Source organism: Salvelinus fontinalis, chromosome 37 (assembly GCF_029448725.1).
Source record: "Salvelinus fontinalis isolate EN_2023a chromosome 37, ASM2944872v1, whole genome shotgun sequence".
Lineage (NCBI taxonomy): Eukaryota > Metazoa > Chordata > Actinopteri > Salmoniformes > Salmonidae > Salvelinus > Salvelinus fontinalis.
Genome location: NC_074701.1, coordinates 5,930,580 through 5,958,185, shown reverse-complemented (window position 1 = coordinate 5,958,185; position 27,606 = coordinate 5,930,580). Strand labels below are relative to the sequence as shown.

The window sequence follows — 27,606 nt, the reverse complement described above, 5'->3', positions numbered from 1 at the left end:
AGTAAACCACCCAGCCAACCCCAGGTAGAGTAAACCACCCAGCCAACCCCAGGTAGAGTAAACCACCCATCCAACCCCAGGTAGAGTAAACCACCCAGCCAACCCCAGGTAGAGTAAACCACCCATCCAACCTCAGGTAGAGTAAACCACCCCAGGTAGAGTAAACCACCCAGTCAACCCCAGGTAGAGTAAACCACCCATCCAACCTCAGGTAGAGTAAACCACCCCAGGTAGAGTAAACCACCCAGTCAACACCAGGTAGAGGAAACCACCCAGCCAACCCCAGGTAGAGTAAACCACCCCAGGTAGAGTAAACCACCCAGCCAACCCCAGGTAGAGTAAACCACCCCAGGTAGAGTAAACCACCCGGTCAACCCCAGGTAGAGTAAACCACCCAGTCAACCCCAGGTAGAGTAAACCACCCAGTCAACCCCAGGTAGAGTAAACCACCCAGTCAACCCCAGGTAGAGTAAACCACCCAGTCAACCCCAGGTAGAGTAAACCACCCATCCAACCCCAGGTAGAGTAAACCACCCATCCAACCCCAGGTAGAGTAAACCGCCCATCCAACCCCAGGTAGAGTAAACCACCCAGTCAACCCCAGGTAGAGTAAACCACCCATCCAACCCCAGGTAGAGTAAACCACCCCAGGTAGAGTAAACCACCCAGTCAACCCCAGGTAGAGTAATCCACCCATCCAACCCCAGGTAGAGTAAACCACCCAGTCAACCCCAGGTAGAGTAAACCACCCATCCAACCCCAGGTAGAGTAAACCACCCAGTCAACCCCAGGTAGAGTAAACCACCCATCCAACCCCAGGTAGAGTAAACCACCCCAGGTAGAGTAAACCACCCAGTCAACCCCAGGTAGAGTAAACCACCCAGCCAACCCCAGGTAGAGTAAACCAGCCATCCAACCCCAGGTAGAGTAAACCGCCCATCCAACCCCAGGTAGAGTAAACCACCCAGTCAACCCCAGGTAGAGTAAACCACCCATCCAACCCCAGGTAGAGTAAACCACCCCAGGTAGAGTAAACCACCCAGTCAACCCCAGGTAGAGTAATCCACCCATCCAACCCCAGGTAGAGTAAACCACCCAGCCAACCCCAGGTAGAGTAAACCACCCCAGGTAGAGTAAACCACCCAGCCAACCCCAGGTAGAGTAAACCACCCAGCCAACCCCAGGTAGAGTAAACCACCCATCCAACCCCAGGTAGAGTAAACCACCCAGCCAACCCCAGGTAGAGTAAACCACCCCAGGTAGAGTAAACCACCCAGCCAACCCCAGGTAGAGTAAACCACCCAGCCAACCCCAGGTAGAGTAAACCACCCATCCAACCCCAGGTAGAGTAAACCACCCAGCCAACCCCAGGTAGAGTAAACCACCCAGCCAACCCCAGGTAGAGCAAACCACCCAGCCAACCCCAGGTAGAGTAAACCACCCAGTCAACCCCAGGTAGAGTAAACCACCCAGTCAACCCCAGGTAGAGTAAACCACCCATCCAACCTCAGGTAGAGTAAACCACCCCAGGTAGAGTAAACCACCCAGCCAACCCCAGGTAGAGTAAACCACCCCAGGTAGAGTAAACCACCCAGCCAACCCCAGGTAGAGTAAACCACCCATCCAACCCCAGGTAGAGTAAACCACCCAGCCAACCCCAGGTAGAGTAAACCACCCAGCCAACCCCAGGTAGAGTAAACCACCCAGCCAACCCCAGGTAGAGTAAACCACCCAGCCAACCCCAGGTAGAGTAAACCGCCCATCCAACCCCAGGTAGAGTAAACCACCCATCCAACCCCAGGTAGAGTAAACCACCCAGCCAACCCCAGGTAGAGTAAACCACCCCAGGTAGAGTAAACCACCCAGCCAACCCCAGGTAGAGTAAACCACCCAGCCAACCCCAGGTAGAGTAAACCACCCAGCCAACCCCAGGTAGAGTAAACCACCCAGCCAACCCCAGGTAGAGTAAACCACCCAGCCAACCCCAGGTAGAGTAAACCACCCAGCCAACCCCAGGTAGAGTTAACCACCCATCCAACCTCAGGTAGAGTAAACCACCCAGCCAACCCCAGGTAGAGTAAACCACCCAGTCAACCCCAGGTAGAGTAAACCACCCAGTCAACCCCAGGTAGAGTAAACCACCCATCCAACCCCAGGTAGAGTAAACCACCCATCCAACCCCACGTAGAGTAAACCACCCAGTCAACCCCAGGTAGAGTAAACCACCCAGCAAAACCCCAGGTAGAGTAAACCACCCATCCAACCCCAGGTAGAGTAAACCACCCAGCCAACCCCAGGTAGAGTAAACCACTCAGTCAACCCCAGGTAGAGTAAACCACCCCAGGTAGAGTAAACCACCCCAGGTAGAGTAAACCACCCCAGGTAGAGTAAATCACCCCAGGTAGAGTAAACCACCCAGTCAACCCCAGGTAGAGTAAATCACCCCAGGTAAACCACCCAGCCAACCCCAGGTAGAGTAAACCACCCATCCAACCCCAGGTAGAGTAAACCACCCATCCAACCGCAGGTAGAGTAAACCACCCATCCAACCCCAGGTAGAGTAAACCACCCATCCAACCCCAGGTAGAGTAAACCACCCAGTCAACCCCAGGTAGAGTAAACCACCCATCCAACCCCAGGTAGAGTAAACCACCCATCCAACCCCAGGTAGAGTAAACCACCCCAGGTAGAGTAAACCACCCAGTCAACCCCAGGTAGAGTAAACCACCCAGTCAACCCCAGGTAGAGTAAACCACCCCAGGTAGAGTAAACCACCCATCCAACCCCAGGTAGAGTAAACCACCCCAGGTAGAGTAAACCACCCAGTCAACCCCAGGTAGAGTAAACCACCCCAGGTAGAGCAAACCACCTCAGGTAGAGTAAACCACCCAGCCAACCCCAGGTAGAGTAAACCACCCAGTCAACCCCAGGTAGAGTAAACCACCCAGTCAACCCCAGGTAGAGTAAACCACCCAGTCAACCCCAGGTAGAGTAAACCACCCCAGGTAGAGTAAACCACCCATCCAACCCCAGGTAGAGTAAACCACCCCAGGTAGAGCAAACCACCTCAGGTAGAGTAAACCACCCAGCCAACCCCAGGTAGAGTAAACCACCCAGTCAACCCCAGGTAGAGTAAACCACCCAGTCAACCCCAGGTAGAGTAAACCACCCAGTCAACCCCAGGTAGAGTAAACCACCCCAGGTAGAGCAAACCACCTCAGGTTGAGTAAACCACCCAGCCAACCCCAGGTAGAGTAAACCACCCATCCAACCCCAGGTAGAGTAAACCACCCATCCAACCCCAGGTAGAGTAAACCACCCATCCAACCCCAGGTAGAGTAAACCAGCCATCCAACCCCAGGTAGAGTAAACCACCCATCCAACCTCAGGTAGAGTAAACCACCCCAGGTAGAGTAAACCACCCAGTCAACACCAGGTAGAGTAAACCACCCAGTCAACACCAGGTAGAGTAAACCACCCAGCCAACCCCAGGTAGAGTAAACCACCCAGCCAACCCCAGGTAGAGTAAACCACCCAGCCAACCCCAGGTAGAGTAAACCACCCAGCCAACCCCAGGTAGATTAAACCACCCAGCCAACCCCAGGTAGAGTAAACCACCCAGCCAACCCCAGGTAGAGTAAACTGCCCATCCAACCCCAGGTAGAGTAAACCACCCCAGGTAGAGTAAACCACCCCAGGTAGAGTAAACCACCCCAGGTAGAGTAAACCACCCCATGTAGAGTAAACCACCCCAGGTAGAGTAAACCACCCCAGGTAGAGTAAACCACCCCAGGTAGAGTAAACCACCCCAGGTAGAGTAAACCACCCCATGTAGAGTAAACCACCCCAGGTAGAGTAAACCACCCCAGGTAGAGTAAACCACCCCAGGTAGAGTAAACCACCCCATGTAGAGTAAACCACCCCAGGTAGAGGTAAAGAGGAATACTGTAGGACAAAAGGTTGAGCATGTCAGAACAACCTGTCTCTGAGTTACTGGTGTGTTCACCTGGGTGTGTGCTGTTTTAAATTCAACTGTCAGAGCATGTACAGAACCCTTTCTCATGTGTCTTATGCCTCACATCCCCCCTGTACCCACTGTCCTGTGTGTTATGCCTCACACCCCCCCTGTACCCACTGTCCTGTGTGTTATGCCTCACATCCCCTCTGTACCCACTGTCCTGTGTGTTATGCCTCACATCCCCCCTGTACCCACTGTCCTGTGTGTTATGCCTCACATCCCCCCTGTACCCACTGTCCTGTGTGTTATGCCTCACCCCCCCCCCTGTACCCACTGTCCTCTGTCTTATGCCTCACATCCCCCCTGTACCCACTGTCCTGTGTGTTACGCCTCACCCCCCCGCTGTACCCACTGTCCTGTGTGTTACACCTTACACCCCCCCGCTGTACCCACTGTCCTGTGTGTTACACCTCACACCCCCGCTGTACCCACTGTCCTGTGTGTTACACCTCACACCCCCGCTGTACCCACTGTCCTTTGTGTTACACCTCACATCCCCCCTGTACCCACTGTCCTGTGTGTTACACCTCACATCCCCCCTGTACCCACTGTCCTGTGTGTTACACCTCACATCCCCTCTGTACCCACTGTCCTGTGTGTTACACCTCACATCCCCTCTGTACCCACTGTCCTGTGTGTTACGCCTCACATCCCTGCTGTACCCACTGTCCTGTGTGTTACGCCTCACATCCACTCTGTACCCACTGTCCTGTGTGTTACGCCTCACATCCCCGCTGTACCCACTGTCCTGTGTGTTACGCCTCACATCCCCGCTGTACCCACTGTCCTGTGTGTTACGCCTCACATCCACTCTGTACCCACTGTCCTGTGTGTTACGCCTCACATCCCCGCTGTACCCACTGTCCTGTGTGTTACACCTCACATCCCCGCTGTACCCACTGTCCTGTGTGTTACACCTCACACCCCCCGTGTACCCACTGTCCTGTGTTACGCCTCACATCCCCTCTGTACCCACTGTCCTGTGTGTTACGCCTCACATCCCCCCTGTACCCACTGTCCTGTGTGTTACGCCTCATATCCCCTCTGTACCCACTGTCCTGTGTGTTACGCCTCACATCCCCTCTGTACCCACTGTCCTGTGTGTTACACCTTACATCCCCTCTGTACCCACTGTCCTGTGTGTTACGCCTCACCCCCCCCCGCTGTACCCACTGTCCTTTGTGTTACGCCTCACATCCCCTCTGTACCCACTGTCCTGTGTGTTACGCCTCACATCCCCCCTGTACTCACTGTCCTGTGTGTTACGCCCCACATCCACTCTGTACCCACTGTCCTGTGTGTTATGCCTCACATCCCCTCTGTACCCACTGTCCTGTGTGTTACACCTCACATCCCCCTCTGTACCCACTGTCCTGTAGCTCTCTTCTCATTTGACAGCCCTGCTTCAAGCCTTCAGTCAGTTAAGAGTCGTGGGCTGCTTCCTGAATGGCACCCTATTCTCTTCAAAGGGACCTTGTTTTGACCAGGGCCTGCAGGGTTTCCCTTAGGGCCACTTTTACCTTTGATCCTCACTAGTGAGCCAGCCGTGCCTAGCAGAGCTTAGTACTGGCCTGGTTACAAACCCTTTGTGGTGCCGGAACCACAATGTGAAAAGACCAGATACCCAAGCCAGCAGGGTGCAGTTCAGGTTGGCACAGTGGTGTGAAGCTGGTGTTAGATGGTGCACAGAAGGATGGACAAGGGAGTGTAAGCCTAATTGTCTTGGCTCAAGAAGTATGTAGCTACAGTACATGTCTATTCTACAGTAGGCTGCAGTACTTCACATGGTGAACACTTTCTACTTCCTTTTCCCCCACTTCTATCTGTTCTTTTACTAAATAACGTTTCAACAGCCTGAAAGGTGAAAGCACTTCTGGCAAGGCCTCTATCTTCTTCTCTCCTCTGTTTACCTCAGCTTGTGTTCTGTAAGATTTGGAGGCCAGGCCACCGAAGAACACTACTGGAACTATCAGGGAATAGGTTGTTCAATCTCCTGGGCCCATGGTACGGTTAAATATCACTTTAAAGCACCGGTGTTATGAAGGAGGTGAATGAACTGTAATGAATGAGTTCCCTTCAAAAAGTGGCGTGTGTGCCGGTCTTTTGGGTCAGTGGCTCATTATGATAATGTATTGCATAAAGAAGCTGCCCATCCTGCCCTTCCCCTGGTGTGTGTGTGTGTGTGTGTGTGTGTTCCACATCAATCCACTATTCATGTCTTATATTGCACGGCCACTCCAAGAAATTGATGCAGCTCTGCCTCCTGCAGCGCCAGGGCAAGGAGCCCTGCGGACTCTGCCTCCTGCAGCGCCAGGACAAGGAGCCCTGCGGACTCTGCCTCCTGCAGCGCCAGGACAAGGAGCCCTGCGGACTCTGCCTCCTGCCGCGCCAGGACAAGGAGCCCTGCGGACTCAGCCTCCTGCAGCGCCAGGACAAGGAGCCCTGCGGACTCAGCCTCCTGCAGCGCCAGGACAAGGAGCCCTGCGGACTCTGCCTCCTGCAACGCCAGGACAAGGAGCCCTGCGGACTCTGCCTCCTGCAACACCAGGACAAGGAGCCCTACGGACTCTGCCTCCTGCAGCGCCAGGACAAGGAGCCCTATGGACTCTGCCTCCTGCAGCGCCAGGACAAGGAGCCCTGCGGACTCTGCCTCCTGCAACGCCAGGACAAGGAGCCCTGCGGACTCTGCCTCCTGCAACGCCAGGACAAGGAGCCCTGCGGACTCTGCCTCCTGCAGCGCCAGGACAAGGAGCCCTACGGACTCTGCCTCCTGCAACGCCAGGACAAGGAGCCCTACGGACTCTGCCTCCTGCAACGCCAGGACAAGGAGCCCTGCGGACTCTGCCTCCTGCAGCGCCAGGACAAGGAGCCCTGCGGACTCTGCCTCCTGCAACGCCAGGACAAGGAGGCCTGCGGACTCTGCCTCCTGCAGCGCCAGGACAAGGAGCCCTGCGGACTCTGCCTCCTGCAGCGCCAGGACAAGGAGCCCTACGGACTCTGCCTCCTGCAGCGCCAGGACAAGGAGCCCTACGGACTCTGCCTCCTGCAACGCCAGGACAAGGAGGCCTGCGGACTCTGCCTCCTGCAGCGCCAGGATAAGGAGCCCTGCGGACTCTGCCTCCTGCAGCGCCAGGACAAGGAACCCTGCGGACTCTGCCTCCTGCAGCGCCAGGACAAGGAGCCCTGCGGACTCTGCCTCCTGCAGCGCCAGGACAAGGAGCCCTGCGGACTCTGCCTCCTGCAGCGCCAGGACAAGGAGCCCTGCGGACTCTGCCTCCTGCAGCGCCAGGACAAGGAGCCCTGCGGACTCTGCCTCCTGCAGCGCCAGGACAAGGACCCCTGCGGTCTCTGCCTCCTGCAGCGCCAGGACAAGGAGCCCTGCAGAGTTCCACAAGACCTGAGTTCAAACACAATTTGAAATCTTTCATACAGTTATGATGTTTGCTCTAGCTTGGCTGGAGAGCCATACAGGCAGGATTTACCGTATTGGGGACTATTCTATTGGCCCATTGCGCCAGGCAAGCTGAATTAAGCCAAGATTTAGTATTTGAAATGACTTCGAATAGTGTTTGATTCCAGGTCTGTCACAACACGTCTTACAAGAGGACTAGAGACTGGCTGCCTTTCAATCAGATAACGCACCATAGAAAACAGTTCAACGGGGCTGTCTTCAGCCTTTTAAACGTCTCCGGGATTTTTGTGCAATTCTCCAAACGACCGAGATGATGAAATGAACAGTACAGTGGCTTGGTCTTGGACACCACATTGTGAGGTCACCATCCACTTGAAAAGGCCTAGGTCTCAGCTATATCATGCATGACATGAACAATGTACGCTTTATGCCTGTACAATGTGGGCTGTAGCAATGAATCTTTCTCCATTTAGAGGGCAGTTAGCCTGGCTGACATAACATTGCATTTTCATGTCGTCATCCAAACCTCCTTATTCTCACATGATGGAATTAAACATCATACTTTGTGTCCGGGTGCCCAGGCCACAGTCATCCACCTTTTCCTATTTAATGGAAAGATATATATATATATTTTTTATGGTATCGATTTGGATTGTATTGCAGTCAAAGATCATGTGGAGAAATTCCTCTTGCCGCTTGGGGTGTGTGTGTGTGTGGGGGGGGGGGGGGGGGGGTATATTCTGTCATCAGTATTCCTGTTGTTGCTCCATCATAGGACGGTCAGGCCCTGGAGGTCGGTCTGCAGAGAATCTAATACAACAGCAAATGATCAACCAGGCTGATTTGTAATGTGACGAGGCTCGGCACAGGCCAAGAGGGTAATGCTGCTATACTGGCAGACTGTGCTAATTTACAAGCTTGTGACAATCAGTCGCAGGTTCTGCACAGCTGAGCGTGTGTGCACCCACCGTCTCTGCCTGTCATACAAAACAGGCTACCATTAGGCTACAGTGTCCGAGGCACACCTCCCCTATACGGCCCGTCGCCTCTCGCCACTATCCAGGCCAAGTAGCCCACTTCTTCTGACGTGTCTGGCTGGCTAGCTCCGCCTGCGATTTCTCCATACACTGACCAGGCTACATGTAACCTCCCTTTTCCCTCTGTATAAGTAGACTGTGTTGACTTTTTCTGCTTGGAACAGGCACTTGACATGTTTTCTAGGGCAGCCGGATGTAGAATGGGACCACGCCTTCTAAATGGGTTTGCTATTGTTTACGTTCTAAAAAAGGTCTATACAGTTATTTTGAGGTTCTCCAAACTCTGTGCGGTAGAACTAGGATGTATTGTCCTCGTCTCTTGGGGAGGTACATAGGCTACACTAAAGTAAAGTGGTGAAAGAGAGGCCAGATTGAATTGAATTGGACAGAGTGTACTAACAGAGTGTTTCCAATGTCTCATCACAAAACCCCCAGATGTGAAAACCCCCACAGGCACAGAGACACACACACGCACACGCACACGCACATACACACAAGCACATACACACAAGCACACAGGCACCACTAAGATTTCCACCAATCTCCACCAAGTCCTTTGTCACAGTGGCATTTCACTGTAAGTCTCCCCTGACATTTCATTCTCACGTAAATGTAATATATTTTGGCTGTCTGGGAACGACAGGAGTCCGCACGCGCACAGACACACAGACACACAGACACACAGACACACAGACACACAGACACACAGACACACAGACACACAGACACACAGACACACAGACACACAGACACACAGACACACACACACACACACACACACACACACACACAGACACACACAGTGTCCAGGAGGGCTGGCAGGGAGGGAGCTAGCTGAAGCCCTTGCGCTGTGCATGTTGGGCCAGTCATGATGTGTGGGGTTGTGTTTCTCATCAGGCCTGACCTTGAGGGCTCTACTCAGTGACACTGACAGGGGTTTTCTTCTTTCATCATCTTTTCCACTATCCCCCTTTTTTTCCACTTTCTTGCAGGGAACATTTTTCTTAACGTTTAAACAGCAATTTTTAAAAATCGTTTTTTCATTTAAAAACAATAATAAAACTGAGTGATTTCACAATGCAGCTGCGATGCTGCCAGAAAAGGTTTGGGTCTCACCTCACAAGGTTTGCCATACAGGACTTCACTGCTGTCGCTTGCCTTTCTCTGCCTTTTTCCCAACTGTTAACAACGATAACATAGTGGAGGAGAGTTGATTGATTCCTCGACTCTTTGCACGTTGACTCCCGGTGTGTTTGAATACAGTTAGAAGCCAGAGAACAATCAAAAGAAAAATCTTTAAGAAGATCTTTGAGTGTCAAGATTCCGCTAGGAATTGACACGTCCAGTAAGTTTCAGTATTTTTGAAACAGAAGAGACGAATTTAGTTGCCATACTTCCGAGAACATAAACACTTGCACCTTTCATAACAAGCTAGCGAGGGATGGAGAGAGAAGGGAGGGGCATAGTATAGGCAAGTCGGCCACCAGACACACAGTCAGAATCGTGCACTAGGTCTATCAGTATAGGCAGGTCAGCCACCAGGCAGACAGTCAGAACCGGCACTAGGTCTATCTATCAGTATAGGCAGGTCAGCCACCAGGCAGACAGTCAGAACCGTGCACTAGGCCTATCTATCAGTATAGGCAGGTCAGCCACCAGGCAGACAGTCAGAACCGTGCACTAGGCCTCTCTATTGGCAATCAAAAACTGTAACAGCATTCCATTGTAAGAAACTTGCAATTTCTTGGCTTGCAATGTCTCGCAGCTTCATTAAAGCTGGGCCTATCATCAATGACTTTTGATCTTCTAAATGCAACAGAATGAAGACTGAACACACTTACTGCACTGACTCTCAGATGACTGATGGCTAAAATAAATGCATGATCAGATGATAGTTGGAGCTTTATTATTATATTTCAGTGCAGCCTTTGATGTTATTGATGGTTGGAGAGTTACTTATCCAATAGATCTCAGAGAGTGTTCTTCAATGGAAGCTTCTCTAACATCAGATATGTACAGTGCGGTTTCCCTCAGGGAGCTTCCCTTGTTGCCTTACTGTTCTCTATTTTTACAAATGATTTGCCACTTGTTTTACAATAAGCTAAAATGACTATGTATGCTGACGATTGCACACTCTACACTCTATACATTGGCACCTAGCTCACTTAGACTCTTAGCAAGGAGTTACAGTTTGTGTCAGAATGGGTAATTTTGCAATAAACTGGTCTTAAAGACATCTAAAACCAAAAGCATTGAATTTGGTTCAAAGCATTTTCTTAGACTTCAACTTCCACTGGAGTTGTACATAAAGGGTTTGGACATTGAAGAAGTTGAAGAAGCTGAACTCCTAGGAATAACATTAGATGTTCAGTTATCATGGTCAAGTCATGTTGACAGTTGTTGTGAAGTTGGAGAGAGGTGGTATGTCTATTTAAAAAAAAAATATGTTCTGTGTTGTTGACACAAAGATAAGCTGTTGTAGTTCAGGCTTGTCCCGTCTTGACTACTGTCCGGTAATATGGTCAGGTGCAGTAAAGAAAGACCTAGAAAAGCTGCAGCTGGCTCAAAACAAAAAGCAGCATGCCTTGCCCTTAACAGAGCTAACATCAATAACGTGAATGAGAGTATTTCAGGGTTGAGGAGAAATGGACTACTTCTCTTCTAGTCTTTTTAAGAAACGTGTGTGTTGAAAATGTCTAACCACTTGTATAATCTATTTGCATACACTTCAAACAGACATACATACCCTACCAGACGTACATACCCTACCAGACAGACATACCCCACCACAGACATACCCCACCAGACAGACATACCCTACCAGACGTACATACCCTACCAGACAGACATACCCCACCACAGACATACCCCACCAGACAGACATACCCCACCAGACGTACATACCCCACCAGACGTACATACCCCACCAGACAGACATACCCCACCAGACAGACATACCCCACCAGACGTACATACCCCACCAGACGTACATACCCCACCAGACGTACATACCCCACCAGACGTACATACCCCACCAGACGCACATACACCACCAGACGTACATACCCCACCAGACGTACATACCCCACCAGACGTACATACCCCACCAGACGGACGGACATACCCCACCAGACGGACGGACATACCCCACCAGACGGAAGGACATACCCCACCAGACGGACATACCCCACCAGACGGACATACCCCACCAGACAGACATACCCCACCAGACGGACGTACATACCCCACCAGACGGACGTACATACCCCACCAGACAGACATACCCCACCAGACGGACATACCCCACCAGACGGACATACCCCACCAGACGGACATACCCCACCAGACGGACATACCCCACCAGACGGACATACCCCACCAGACGGACGGACATACCCCACCAGACGGACGGACATACCCCACCAGACGGACGGACATACCCCACCAGACGGACGGACATACCCCACCAGACGGACATACCCCACCAGACACACCACTATAGGTTTCATCACGGTACCCAATCCAAAAACTGATTTAATGCGTCACTCAGTTATGTATAGAGCCATGTCATTGTGGAATGTTCTGCCACCAGAGGTTACTCAGGCATAACGCTCAGCTTTACCAAACAGATTTTCACAGATTTTCACAGTGCATCTCCTCTTCTAAAGATCTGATGTAACTGTACTGTTTATAAACAAATCAATATGTATAAAACATTAAGAACACCTGCTCTTTCCATGACACAGACTGACTAGTTGAATCCAGGTGAAGTTATGATCCCTTATTGATGCCACTTGTTAAATCCACTTCAATCAGTGTAGATGAAGGGGAGGAGACAGGTTAAATAAGGATTTTCAAGCCTTGAGACAAATGAGACATGGATTGTCTATGTGTGCCATTCAGAGGGTGAATGGGCAAGACAAAAGATTGAAGTGCCTTTGAACGGCCTATGGTAGTAGGTGCCAGGTGCACCGGTTTATGTCAAGAACTGCAACGCTCAACCGTTTCCTGTGTGTATCAAGAATGGTCCACCACCCAAAGGACATCCAGCCAAGTTGACACAACTGTGGGACACATTGATGTCAACATGGTCCAGCATCCCTGTGGAACGCTTACAACACCTGGTAGTCCATGCCCCTACGAATTGATTGGAGTCCACCTGTGGTAAATTCAGTTGACAGTGCATGTCAGAGCAAAAAGAAAGCCATGAGTTCAAAGAAATTGTCCGTAGAGCTCCGGGACAGGATTGTGTTGAGGCACAGATCTGGGGAAGGTCCTCAGCTGGTATGCCATCCAGCCCTGGAGTTTTCACAGACTTAAAGGCTTTATTTGCATCAGTAAGTTTCTCCTCTGTAATTTGGCCTTCTTTCTGTACAGCTGTTAATTTTACATTATTCAAATAAAAAATTCCTTACAATTAACTTTGGTTAGTAGAGATGGCGGAAACTGAAACGAATACATGGACTTGAAGTACTTTGCTTCCTCTTTCAAAATATATTTTGGTGACTCATGGGTCATTTGAAACAAGTTTCAGTAAATAATTTTTGGTAGCATTTCTATGTCGAAGGTTAATAAAGAATTTGGCCTTTTTCCCACATATTCCGTCCAGTTTGCTTTATTTTTTATAATAGATTAGACTTGATCTTTCTTGAATAAGTTTCTCCATTTCTTTTTGTTTTTCCTCTAACTTATTCTGTGCCTCTATGGTACAGTTTTTATTGCTATCTAACTGTGCTGTTAGTCCTTCAATTTCCTTTGTTAAAATGGACTCTTTTGACCTACATTTCTTTTGTTTTAGAGCTGAGTACTGAATTGCATTGCCTCTAAAGGCACATTTAAAAGTGTCCCATACAATAAGGGGATCTGCTGTACCAATGTTATGTCTGAAAAGTCAGGTATAAATTGTTCTGTCCTGGTAAAAAATTCAAGTTGTCATCCAATAGGCTTTGATTCAATGTCCAGTATCCTCGCCCACGTGGGAATTCTGGAAGAGTAATATATATGCAATTATTTGACGGTCCGACTGCATTCTGTCCCCTATTAACACTTTTTAAAACTTTTGGTGCCACGACTAGCACATTGGTTATATATATTGTATTTATTTTAATGTAATGTCTTATGTTGTTTTTGTCTATAACTCTTCTGTACTTTATCATGTATTTGTTTGTTTTATGTGTGGCGATGGGAGAGTAGCTGCTGCATATGCTGTAACTACTGGGGATCCTAATAAAGTAAACACTCGTATCATTAGCAAAGAGCAGGTGAGCCAGCGCGAGGGAGAGAGAGGAGGCAGGCAGGCAATAGGCTAGGATATTGACATGAGTGAGATGCAAGACTTCGCTCTCACTCAGTCACACACAGTATCTGCGCGGGTTCACATCAAGCTGTTCACAGCGTGGTAGACGGAACCAAAACAGCGGAATTGAGCCTTGCGCTTCAACCCACCCTGGCTGTTGTCTGTATGTTAGAACACGTTTCCACCGTGACTGTTGTCTGTATGTTAGAACACGTTTCCACCCTGACTGTTGTCTGTATGATGGAACACGTTTCCACCCTGACTGTTGTCTGTATGATAGAACACGTTTCCACCCTGACTGTTGTCTGTCTGATAGAAGACGTTTCCACCGTGACTGTTGTCTGTATGATAGAACACGTTTCCACCCTGGCTGTTGTCTGTATGATGGAACACGTTTCCACCCTGACTGTTGTCTGTATGTTAGAACACGTTTCCACCCTGACTGTTGTCTGTCTGATAGAAGACGTTTCCACCGTGACTGTTGTCTGTATGATAGAACACGTTTCCACCCTGGCTGTTGTCTGTATGATGGAACACGTTTCCACCCTGACTGTTGTCTGTATGTTAGAGCACGTTTCCACCCTGACTGTTGTCTGTATGATAGAACACGTTTCCACCGTGACTGTTGTCTGTATGATAGAACACGTTTCCACCCTGACTGTTGTCTGTATGATAGAACACGTTTCCACCCTGACTGTTGTCTGTATGATAGAACACGTTTCCACCCTGACTGTTGTCTGTATGTTAGAACACGTTTCCACCCTGACTGTTGTCTGTATGATAGAACACGTTTCCACCCTGACTGTTGTCTGTATGATAGAACACGTTTCCACCCTGACTGTTGTCTGTATGTTAGAACACGTTTCCACCCTGACTGTTGTCCGTATGTTAGAACACGTTTCCACCCTGACTGTTGTCTGTATGATAGAACACGTTTCCACCCTGACTGTTGTCTGTATGATAGAACACGTTTCCACCCTGACTGTTGTCTGTATGATAGAACACGTTTCCACCCTGACTGTTGTCTGTATGATAGAACACGTTTCCACCCTGACTGTTGTCTGTATGATAGAACACGTTTCCACTCTGACTGTTGTCTGTATGATAAAACACGTTTCCACCCTGACTGTTGTCTGTCTGATAGAACACGTTTCCACTCTTACTTACTGTTACTTACTGTTATCTGATAGGAGTTTGTCTGTGGTGTAGCCTTACTGTTATCTGATAGGAGTTTGTCTGTGGGGTAGCCTTACTGTTATCTGATAGGGGTTTGTCTGTGGGGTAGCCTTACTGTTATCTGATAGGAGTTTGTCTGTGGGGTAGCCTTACTGTTATCTGATAGGAGTTTGTCTGTGGGGTAGCCTTACTGTTATCTGATAGGAGTTTGTCTGTGGTGTAGCCTTACTGTTATCTGATAGGAGTTTGTCTGTGGGGTAGCCTTACTGTTATCTGATAGGAGTTTGTCTGTGGGGTAGCCTTACTGTTATCTGATAGGAGTTTGTCTGTGGGGTAGCCTTACTGTTATCTGATAGGAGTTTGTCTGTGTGGTAGCCTTACTGTTATCTGATAGGAGTTTGTCTGTGGGGTAGCCTTACTGTTATCTGATAGGAGTTTGTCTGTGTGGTAGCCTTACTGTTATCTGATAGGAGTTTGTCTGTGGTGTAGCCTTACTGTTATCTGATAGGAGTTTGTCTGTGGGGTAGCCTTACTGTTATCTGATAGGAGTTTGTCTGTGGGGTAGCCTTACTGTTATCTGATAGGAGTTTGTCTGTGGTGTAGCCTTACTGTTATCTGATAGGAGTTTGTCTGTGGTGTAGCCTTACTGTTATCTGATAGGAGTTTGTCTGTGGGGAAGCTTTACTGTTATCTGATAGGAGTTTGTCTGTGTGGTAGCCTTACTGTTATCTGATAGGAGTTTGTCTGTGGGGTAGCCTTCCTGTTATCTGATAGGGGTTTGTCTGTGGGGTAGCCTTACTGTTATCTGATATGAGTTTGTCTGTGGGGTAGCTTTACTGTTATCTGATAGGAGTTTGTCTGTGTCGTAGCCTTACTGTTATCTGATAGGAGTTTGTCTGTGGGGTAGCCTTACTGTTATCTGATAGGAGTTTGTCTGTGGGGTAGCCTTACTGTTATCTGATAGGAGTTTGTCTGTGGGGTAGCCTTACTGTTCTCTGATAGGAGTTTGTCTGTGGGGTAGCCTTACTGTTATCTGATAGGAGTTTGTCTGTGGGGTAGCCTTACTGTTATCTGATAGGAGTTTGTCTGTGGGGTAGCCTTACTGTTATCTGATAGGAGTTTGTTTGTGGGGTAGCCTTACTGTTATCTGATAGGAGTTTGTCTGTGGGGTAGCCTTACTGTTATCTGATAGGAGTTTGTCTGTGGGGTAGCCTTCCTGTTATCTGATAGGGGTTTGTCTGTGGGGTAGCCTTCCTGTTATCTGATAGGGGTTTGTCTGTGGGGTAGCCTTACTGTTATCTGATAGGAGTTTGTCTGTGGGGTAGCCTTACTGTTATCTGATAGGAGTTTGTCTGTGGGGTAGCCTTACTGTTATCTGATAGGAGTTTGTCTGTGGGGTAGCCTTACTGTTATCTGATAGGAGTTTGTCTGTGGGGTAGCCTTACTGTTATCTGATAGGAGTTTGTCTGTGGGGTATTCTTACTGTTATCGGATAGGAGTTTGTCTGTGGGGTAGCCTTACTGTTATCGGATAGGAGTTTGTCTGTGGGGTATTCTTACTGTTATCTGATAGGAGTTTGTCTGTGGTGTAGCCTTACTGTTATCTGATAGGAGTTTGTCTGTGGGGTATTCTTACTGTTATCTGATAGGAGTTTGTCTGTGGGGTATTCTTACTGTTATGCTGGTCCCATCATGGAGCAATATCCAGAGTTCATTTTCAAATTCAATATCTGTGATCCAGTCAAATAACAACCAGCAAGCAATAATGATATACTGTAAAATTAATCTCAGATGAAATATTTGTTTTTGTTTATTTGTACAGAAGCTAGGCTTAGTTTTTAATTAAGATGGCATGTTTTGATAATCTATCCACTTTGAAGAAATCCTTAGAAATGCTCTTCCCAGACGGGAGCAAGTGTTTCGGAGGAGAGCTATAAAAAGGCCAGAAGAACTTAGTGGAGGGCTGAAGTATGCCACTTAATTATTTAGTTATCTCTCTCTCTACTCTTCCCCTTCTGTCTAGGGGATTAATAATATGCAACTTTTCTTCACTGGTCAGGTGTTCTCTTCTCTGTCTCATAGCAACATTAGATCTGCTTAGGGAGCAGGAGCCTCATTTACACTAAATATCTGCCTGCGCCATTTATGAAAAGAACAAGTACGTATACATAAAAAAAATGTATTAATAAACTTGGCGAACCCCGTACATAGGCATGTTTCCCGTTATAAATCAGACCTGTCGTAAAACTGTGAGCGAGCATTATAACTCGCCCTCCAAAAACGCCCTCCATTCACCTTTTACGGTGACCCATAACGCCCTCCATTCACCTTTTACGGTGACCCATAACACCCTCCATTCACCTTTTACGGTGACCCATAACACCCTCCATTCACCTTTTACGGTGACCCATAACACCCTCCATTCACATTTTATGGTGACCATAACACCCTCCATTCACCTTTTATGGTGACCATAACACCCTCCATTCACCTTTTACGGTGACCATAACACCCTCCATTCACCTTTTATGGTGACGATAACACCCTCCATTCACCTTTTATGGTGACGATAACCCCCTCCATTCACCTTTTATGGTGACCATAACGCCCTCCATTCACCTTTTATGGTGACGATAACCCCCTCCATTCCCCTTTTATGGTGACGATAACACCCTCCATTCACCTTTTATGGTGACGATAACCCCCTCCATTCACCTTTTATGGTGACCCATAACACCCTCCATTCACCTTTTACGGTGACCCATAACCCCCTCCATTCACCTTTTATGGTGACCCATAACACCCTCCATTCACCTTTTACGGTGACCCATAACACCCTCCATTCACCTTTTACGGTGACCCATAACACCCTCCATTCACATTTTATGGTGACCATAACACCCTCCATTCCCTTTTATGGTGACGATAACACCCTCCATTCACCTTTTATGGTGACGATAACCCCCTCCATTCCCTTTTATGGTGACGATAACACCCTCCATTCCCTTTTATGGTGACGATAACCCCCTCCATTCCCTTTTATGGTGACGATAACACCCTCCATTCCCTTTTATGGTGACGATAACACTTTTTTTGCTGTATAATTTGGAACTATTGGAATTAGGCCACGGCAGTTTCTGCTTTCTAAAAGAGAGAGCAGATTTGATCCCATTTCTCTAGAGGTGTGACAGGGCAGAATGTTCTATTACAGGGACATTTCATATCTAAACATGCTGCCTAAAGCCAGTGCCAAACACTTGATTGATTGTATATTAGAAACAAGTTCAAAGTAAAATGCTACCAGCCACACTTCTATGCAAAAGATAAATTGTTGTTGAATATTTAGTTTGTCAATAGATTGTGTTTCTATCTGCGTTGGTACAGGCTCTGAGATGAAATAGGTTAATGACGTCACGCTGCTATCGCACAGCAATACTGTAGCCTACCCATACTGTCACATCTTTTACATAAGCTACCAGTCTATGAACTTTTGCTGTATCTGGCAAAGGACTGGGACAGTTTCTAAAAGAGTAAACGTTCGCAAATGGTTGTGGAGCTGTCAGTACAACGTTTTAATTCAACAAGGTTTTGCGTTGACCCCCCCCCTCCATATCACCCATTTGCTCAAAATACTTACTTGCCTGCCTGCAATACAAATCACCAACCACTAGTAAATCTGCATATGTGGTCTAAAGTTTGTGTGGAGGAAAGGGAATTCTCACGTTCAGTTTTTATGAATGCCAACTTTTGCGGGAAAACTGGCGCAAATGTTTTGGGGTTTATTTTGTGCGTACGCAATGTTTGTAAATGAGGCCCCAGAAATGGGGTCAAATAGTATTTGACATCTATCAAATATTTTTGCATTTGACTGAGCCTACCTGAAGTTTTTGACTATTCCTGCACTTTTGGTACCATTTCTATTGGGTCCATTGCGCCTAAGCCTATCCAAAAGTATTTGAACGACAACAAATACTATTTGAACCCAACACTGGTCTGTTCGAGAGTAATGGATGATCTGCAGTAATGTGGTGTGACCTATTCCCTGAGTATCTTAATATTCATGGTGTTATGATGAATGTGTGTGTGTGTGTGTGTGTGTGTGTGTGGCACAATGGAACAATTTCATTAGTTCCCCATATGCACATAATGCCTAGTGGCAGGACGCTGTGCACTAGTTTCCTTTCCAGCAGTTTGTTTCTTGTCAGCAATCAGCCTAGAGTAGACTGATCCTCACTGAGGTAACTCGGCCTAGAGTAGACTGATCCTCACTGAGGTAACCCGGCCTAGAGTAGACTGATCCTCACTGAGGTAACTCGGCCTAGAGTAGACTGATCCTCACTGAGGTAACTCGGCCTAGAGTAGACTGATCCTCACTGAGGTAACTCGGCCTAGAGTAGACTGATCCTCACTGAGGTAACTCGGCCTAGAGTAGACTGATCCTCACTGAGGTAACTCGGCCTAGAGTAGACTGATCCTCACTGAGGTAACTCAGCCTAGAGTAGACTGATCCTCACGGAGGTAACTCAGCCTAGCTGTAAACGAGTGTAAACAAACACCTGATTGGAGCAGTGAGTGCTGGCTTATTGAAACAAATGTCCTGTCACAGACACTGCTGGAGGAGTAAAAGGAATCTCTAACACATTGACAAGAATGTGTCTCTCCACTGTGTGTGTGTGTGTGTGTGTGTGTGTGTGTGCGTGTGCGTGTGGCACTGGCTTCTGTGCAGGAGCCTGATGTATGCCTAAGGCCATGAACTCACCACTAAGAACCATTGTCAGGTGACAGGTCTATCTTAGTGAACGTGTACTGGGCGACTGACTCAGATGCTGACAGATGAGAGTCCATACTTTATATTTGACAACTTGTCTATTCACACCCAGACAGTCCAAACCCAGCAGGGTGATTTAGAAACCAGTTGATTTAGTAGAGCAGTGTAACCCATCGTTGTAATGTAAAAAAACAGCATTATAAACTGGGTGGTTACAGTCCTGAATGCTGATTGGCTGACAGCCAAGGTATATCAGACCCTATAACACGGGTATGACAAAACATTTATTTTTACTGCTGTAATTACGTCGGTGACCAGTTTACAATAGCAATAAGGAACCTTGGGGGTTTGTGGTATATGGCCAATCTACCACGGCTAAGGCTGTGTCCAGGCACTCCGTGATGCGTCGTGCCTAAGAACAGCCCTTAGCCGTGGTATATTTGCCGTATACCACACCCCCTCGCTCCTTATTGCTCAATTATACCCCACTATTACTAGTCCCTTCAGAAATCAATCAGACCCCTTGGCTTATTCCACATTTTGTTGTCACAGCCTGAATTCAAGAATGTATTTTATGTGTTTCTCACCCATCTACACACAATACCCCGTAATGACAAAGTGAAAACATATTTACTGTGTTTCACACCCATCTACACACAATACCCCGTAATGACAAAGTGAAAACATATTTACTGTGTTTCACACCCATCTACACACAATACCCCGTAATGACAAAGTGAAAACATATTTACTGTGTTTCACACCCATCTACACACAATACCCCGTAATGACAAAGTGAAAACATATTTACTGTGTTTCACACCGATGTACACACAATACCCCGTAATGACAAAGTGAAAACATATTTACTGTGTTTCACACCCATCTACACACAATACCCCGTAATGACAAAGTGTAAACATATTTACTGTGTTTCTCACCCATCTACACACAATACCCCGTAATGACAAAGTGAAAACATATTTACTGTGTTTCTCACCCATCTACACACAATACCCCGTAATGACAAAGTGAAAACATGTTTTTACAAATGTTTATTCTGTGATTCATTTTCAATACATTTGAAATCTCATTTACATAATTATTCACACCCCTGAGTCAATACATGTTAGAATCACCATTGGCTGTGATTACAGCTGTGAGTCTTTCTGGTTAAGTTTCTAAGAGCTTCGTACACCTGGATTGTACAATATTAGCTCATTATTCTTTAAAAAGTCTTCAACCTCTATCAAGTTGGTTAATCATTGCTAAACAGCCTTTTTCAAGTCTTGCCATAGATTTTCAAGCTGTACCTCGGCCACTCAGGAACATTCCATGTCGTCTTGGTAAGCAACTCCAGTGTATATTTGACCTTGTGTTTTAGATTATTGTCCTGCTGAAATGTGAAATTGTTTCCCAGTGTCTGTTGGAAAACAGACTGAACCCGGTTTTCCTCTAGGATTTTTCCTGTGCCTAGTTCTATTCTGTTTATTTGTATCCTAAAAAACTCCCTAGACCTTGCCGATGACAAGCATACCCATTACTGCCACCACCACCCTGCTTGAAAATATGAAGAGTGGTACTCAGTGATGTGTTGGATTTGCCCCAAACATAACACTTTGTATTCAGGACATGAAGTGCATTTCTTTGCTGCAGTTTTACTTTAGTGCCTTATTTCAAACAGGAAGCATGTTTTGGAATATTTTCTATTCTGTACAGGCTTCCTTCTTTTCACTCTGTCATTTAGGTTAGTATTGTGGAGTAACTACAATGTTCTTGATCCATCCTCAGTTTTCTCCTATCACAGCCATTAAACTCTTTCTCTATTGGTCAAAACATCGTGCTATATAAGGAATCCATTTGGAACAATCTGTATCTGAGACCTGCTTCTCTACTGTAAGGTAGTTATTTGTGGGTTTATGGGCTGTCTTCACTCACATCCATTAGCTTCAGAGAGAGAAGCTGTCACACACACACACACACACACACACACACACACACACACACACACACACACACACACACACACACACACACACACACACACACACACACACACACACACACACACACACACACACACACACACACACACACACACACACACACCACACACCACACACCACACACACACACACAGGTTAAATAACTGTGTTCCTCCTCTCCTTTAGTGTTTCCTATCTTTCTTCCACTCTATGAATCCTAATGTTGAAGAGTGTAAGAGTCTTGCCTAAAAAAGGCTGCTGGCACACAGCAACAACTAAACAAGAAAGCAAACTCACTCTGCATCCTGTGAAAATGTAGACCGAGGTATCTCCCAAGAGGGGGTGGGTTGGCTAGCACTTTTCATACACACAGCAGCTGCAATAGCATCAATGGTTTTGGTGGGATAAAAGCTTCTTCTGGAGTGATATTTACATTAGAGTTGAGTGTGTTTGTCAGGGGGGGGGGGGGGTTGTGTGCCATGGAGTTATGACTTACCCTGCCTCTTCTTTTTCCACTACAGTTCCAGTTGGAAGTGAAATTGTCCTGTTTCTGTTAGTGTAGAGCGATTAACCGAAATGTCAGTTATTTATTTATTGTTGTTGTAATTTTTACCCCTTTTTTCTCCCCAATTTCGTGATTACGATCACTGCAACATTTTTTTTCTGTGAGCTCAATGTGCACATCACACAGTTTCTCCAGAGATAAATCAGATCCAGACTGAACTGGGCAATGTAGTAGGGAGTTGTAGTTTCTCCAGAGATAAATCAGATCCAGACTGAACTGGGCAATGTAGTAGGGAGTTGTAGTTTCTCCAGAGATAAATCAGATCCAGACTGAACTGGGCAATGTAGTAGGGAGTTGTAGTTTCTCCAGAGATAAATCAGATCCAGACTGAACTGGGCAATGTAGTAGGGAGCTGTAGTTTCTCCAGAGATAAATCAGATCCAGACTGAACTGTGCAATGTAGTAGGGAGTTGTAGTTTCTCCAGAGATAAATCAGATCCAGACTGAACTGGGCAATGTAGTAGGGAGTTGTAGTTTCTCCAGAGATAAATCAGATTCAGACTGAACTGTGCAATGTAGTAGGGAGTTGTAGTTTCCAACAGGCCAATATTTGACCCAGCACATCTTTTCAGTCTCATGTAGCAACATTTGTAAAGGTGTTTTTTACATTGGATAAAGGTAGAGAGTCAGAGCTAGAACATGGTATATCATACACTGCACTTGAGGAACAATGGGAATGCAATTCTGCTTCGAAAGTTGATAAACTTGTAACCTCACGTTTGAGAAAATGGCCCTTGAATATTTTGGTATACCGACCGACCGACCGACCGACCGACCGACCTACCTACCTACCTACCCCCCCCATTTATCATCGTTCACACCCTGTTAAGCCTTAGCCCCATCCATCTCTTTAAGGATTCACATGTGAGGCCATGTGCTAAACAGAGTGAGTAAGGAAGTGTAGTAAATAACCAAAGATTTCAAAATTAAAAGTGGTAAAAGTAGTAGCCTGCAATATGGAAAACTCTTTATCTAGTTCTTGTCCTACATCCAGATCTGACTTTGGTGCAGGTCGTGTTGTTCTTCACATTACCGTCTCTGGGAAACACACACTATATCAAATAAAGTTTATTTGTTACATTCACAGGATACACAAGGGGTAAACGGTACAGTTACTTGCGTAGTAGCAATATTTAAATACCAGAAAGTGTCCAGATATAAATATTTAACCAGACACACTTGTGTAAATAGATGGATCATGTTGAAGAAACGCTATAACCACCCCCAGCCACAGCTAGCTAGGTGGATGGGTCACTATTGTCTAGACATTGTACACATGTTCATTAAATACAATAGATGGCCGTAATCACCCCCAGACACACCTGGCTAACTTGACGGGTCACGTGAGAGAGAGGCTACAACCACCCCACAGCCACGTCTAACTAAGTGAATTGATCTCTACAGAAGGTGAACAGTGACATGGTTACTTGCATATTTGTATATAGTGCTGTGAAAAAGGTTCAATTTTGCCTTTTAGATCACAATTAGGCTAATTAGTTTACATGATTCTATATTAATAGTCCTACTCGTAAAGAGCCTTCCTTTGGAGGTGATTAGGCTTTAGGTCTCCATGGACACAACAGGAGTCCCTCTAGTTGTCTAGAATGACTAACCTCTTCAATATGATGCTGATTGCTATGCATCTGTTGGGCATGTTCATGCTACAAGGTGGATGCTGGCCACTGCAGAGCCCCAACAGTAATGTATTGTACTGATTTAATGTTGTTTGTTTGTTATTGGCAGTGAGAGGCATCCAAGCTAATAAACATCTCTGTCATCATATCCATGAAGAATGCTTTTATCAAATCATGTTTGCGAGTCGAGGAGGGAGCCTCATTGTCAGATGTATCCCACTAGTGAAATAGAGCTTCATGTTATGTATGCCTACGCGCTAGGCTACTCCGTGTCTGAGTGCAGGAAAGGAATGGACTGGAGAATACAACAGCTTTGATCTTGTGAAGTAATGGGGATGTGATGATCATAGTGTACTGTCTGACAGAGAGGGATGGATAGAGGGAGACTTTAAAGGTGCTACACATATGATAGTCATTTTTAGTTTTGCTTTTTAATTTCACAAAAAGTCCATATCTGCAGTAATTTTGGAATGATAGTGATTCACAGTATTACTTACATGCCAGTGTTGTGATTGGCTGTGATATTCACCTATTGATTTCTCCCGCCGGCGCAGGATCTGTGGTCAAAAGGAGAACGCTGTTCTGACTTTGGCTGTCATATATATATATATATATATATATATATATATATATATATATATATATATACCCAGTGGGGAGAACAAGTATTTGATACACTGCCGATTTTGCAGGTTTTCCTACTTACAAAGCCTGTAGAGGTCTGTCATTTTTATCACAGGTACACTTCAACTGTGAGAGACGGAATTTCAAAAATCCAGAAAATCACAAAAATGTATGTAATGTTAATGTCAATTCTCCACATTTTGCCAATTCAAGGTCCTTTAATTCACCAGCAAGATGACTCAAAAAATGTCTTAATATATACATGTTGATATATACTGATATATCTAAATATATACAATCTTCGCAGAAGCTTTTATCCAAAGCCATTTACGGTCATGCGTGTATACATTATACTTATGGGTAGCCCTGGGCATCAAACCCACTATCCTTGTCAATGCAAGCGCCTTGCTCTACCAACCCAGCCAGACAGGACCATGTGTATTTACCATGCTCTACCAACCCAGCCAGACAGGACCATGTGTATTTACCATGCTCTACCAACCCAGCCAGACAGGACCATGTGTATTTACCATGCTCTACCAACCCAGCCAGACAGGACCATGTGTATTTACCATGCTCTACCAACCCAGCCAGACAGGACCATGTGTATTTACCATGCTCTACCAACCCAGCCAGACAGGACCATGTGTATTTACCATCCTCTACCAACCCAGCCAGACAGGACCATGTGTATTTACCATGCTCTACCAACCCAGCCAGACAGGACCATGTGTATTTACCATGCTCTACCAATCCAGCCAGACAGGACCATGTGTATTTACCATGCTCTACCAACCAAACCAGACAGGACCATGTGTATTTACCATGCTCTACCAACCAAACCAGACAGGACCATGTGTATTTACCATGCTCTACCAACCAAACCAGACAGGACCATGTGTATTTACCATGCTCTACCAACCAAACCAGACAGGACCATGTGTATTTACCATGCTCTACCAACCCAGCCAGACAGGACCATGTGTATTTACCGTGCTCTACCAACCAAACCAGACAGGACCATGTGTATTTACCATGCTCTACCAACCAAACCAGACAGGACCATGTGTATTTACCATGCTCTACCAACCAAACCAGACAGGACCATGTGTATTTACCGTGCTCTACCAACCCAGCCAGACAGGACCATGTGTATTTACCGTGCTCTACCAACCAAACCAGACAGGACCATGTGTATTTACCATGCTCTACCAACCAAACCAGACAGGACCATGTGTATTTACCATGCTCTACCAACCAAACCAGACAGGACCATGTGTATTTACCGTGCTCTACACACTCATATGTGAGGCTTTGTAGATCACCCAGCGGACTGAGTTGTCAACTAACGGGAATTCAAAACCATTGGATTTATGTTAACTTCTTTTTTTTTTAAATAAACATTCCATCAATTTCTTTACATTCATAACTTTTTGTTAAATCCAATCAGTTATCCACACTGTTTCAACGTGATCAGTAGGAAAAACATATATTTTTTGTTTGATGAAATGTGGAAATAAAGTTGATTAAACTCTCCCCTCTCTCCCCCCCCCCTCTCTCCCCCCCCCCTCTCTCCTCCCCCCCTCTCTCCTCCTCCCCTCTCTCCTCTCCCCCCTCCTCTCTCCTCCCCCCCTCTCTCCTCTCCCCCCCTCTCTCCCCCCCCCCCCTCCCCCCCCCCCCCCTCTCTCCACCCCCCTCTCTCCTCTCCACCCCCCTCTCTCCTCTCCACCCCCCTCTCTCCCCCCCCTCTCTCCTCTCCCCCCTCTCTCCTCTCCCCCCCTCTCTCCTCTCCCCCCCCCTCTCTCCTCCCCCCCCTCTCTCCTCTCCCCCCTCTCTCCTCTCCCCCCCTCTCTCCTCTCCACCCCCCCTCTCTCCTCCCCCCCTCTCTCTCTCCCTACAGCACTGTACTCCATCCTCCTGTTCTGTGTCTTCCTGTGGATCCCCTTTGTCTATTTCTATTATGAGGAGAAGGAGGATGACAGCGTCAACAAGTGTTCAGTAAGACTGCTGCTGCCTGTCCTCTTACTGTAGTCTAGAGACACACACACACACACACACACACACACACACACACACACACACACACACACACACACACACACACACACACACACACACACACACACACACACACACACACACACACACACACACGTTGACCTTGGCTATGAACAGCAGTCACTAGCTGTCTGTCTCTGGGTTAAGGAAGGTCAACACTGTATTTATTCATTATTTTGGACTTAATCCCATCGGTCCCACATATCGTGAGAGATTACATTCCTAATGACCAACCAGAGGCTGAATGTAAACACATCAGTCTCAATTAAAACACTCACTCAATATCAATATATCACAATCCCCCAAAATACATACAGAAGTGATACTTAAAGCTCTATGCTACAAATAAAGTGTACAGTATCCCTATAGAACTACATACTGTAGAAAAGTGCACAGTATCCCTATAGAACTCCATACTGTAGAAAGCGTACAGTATCCCTATAGAACTACATACTATAGAAAGTGCACAGTATCCCTATAGAACTCCATACTGTAGAAAAGCGTACAGTATCCCTATAGAACTCCATACTGTAGAAAAGCGTACAGTATCCCGATAGAACTCCATACTGTAGAAAGCATACAGTATCCCTATAGAACTCCATACTGTAGAAAGCATACAGTATCCCTATAGAACTACATACTGTAGAAAGCATACAGTATCCCTATAGAACTCCATACTGTAGAAAGCATACAGTATCCCTATAGAACTACATACTGTAGAAAGCATACAGTATCCCTATAGAACTCCATACTGTAGAAAGTGCACAGTATCCCTATAGAACTACATACTGTAGAAAGTGCACAGTATCCCTATAGAACTGCATACTGTAGAAAAGCAACAAGAAAAGGATATAGTTGAGACTTTACTGTCGACTCGTGAATATTACGTATACATGGCCTCTGTTAAGTGTAGAAAAAGCTCAAGCCCATAGGAATAGACCACCTCCCCCCCTCTTCATCTTAAAGTGAATATTGCTGAAATGTCATATATTGGTCTCCAAAGGACACGGTAGTGATTATATAGATTACATGCC

The 27,606-nt window shown here is 46.8% G+C and overlaps 1 protein-coding gene across 2 annotated transcripts in view; it reads left to right on the top strand.

Moving 5' to 3' along the window:
* The window catches only part of lmbrd1 (LMBR1 domain containing 1), a 212,046-nt gene that overhangs the window by 26,217 nt on the left and 158,223 nt on the right, over positions 1-27,606 (top strand). For both annotated transcript variants that reach the window (XM_055901726.1, XM_055901724.1), the window contains exon 4: positions 26,415-26,512. In XM_055901726.1, coding sequence (XP_055757701.1) covers positions 26,415-26,512 — 98 coding nt within the window. The remainder of the gene's footprint in view (positions 1-26,414; positions 26,513-27,606) is intronic.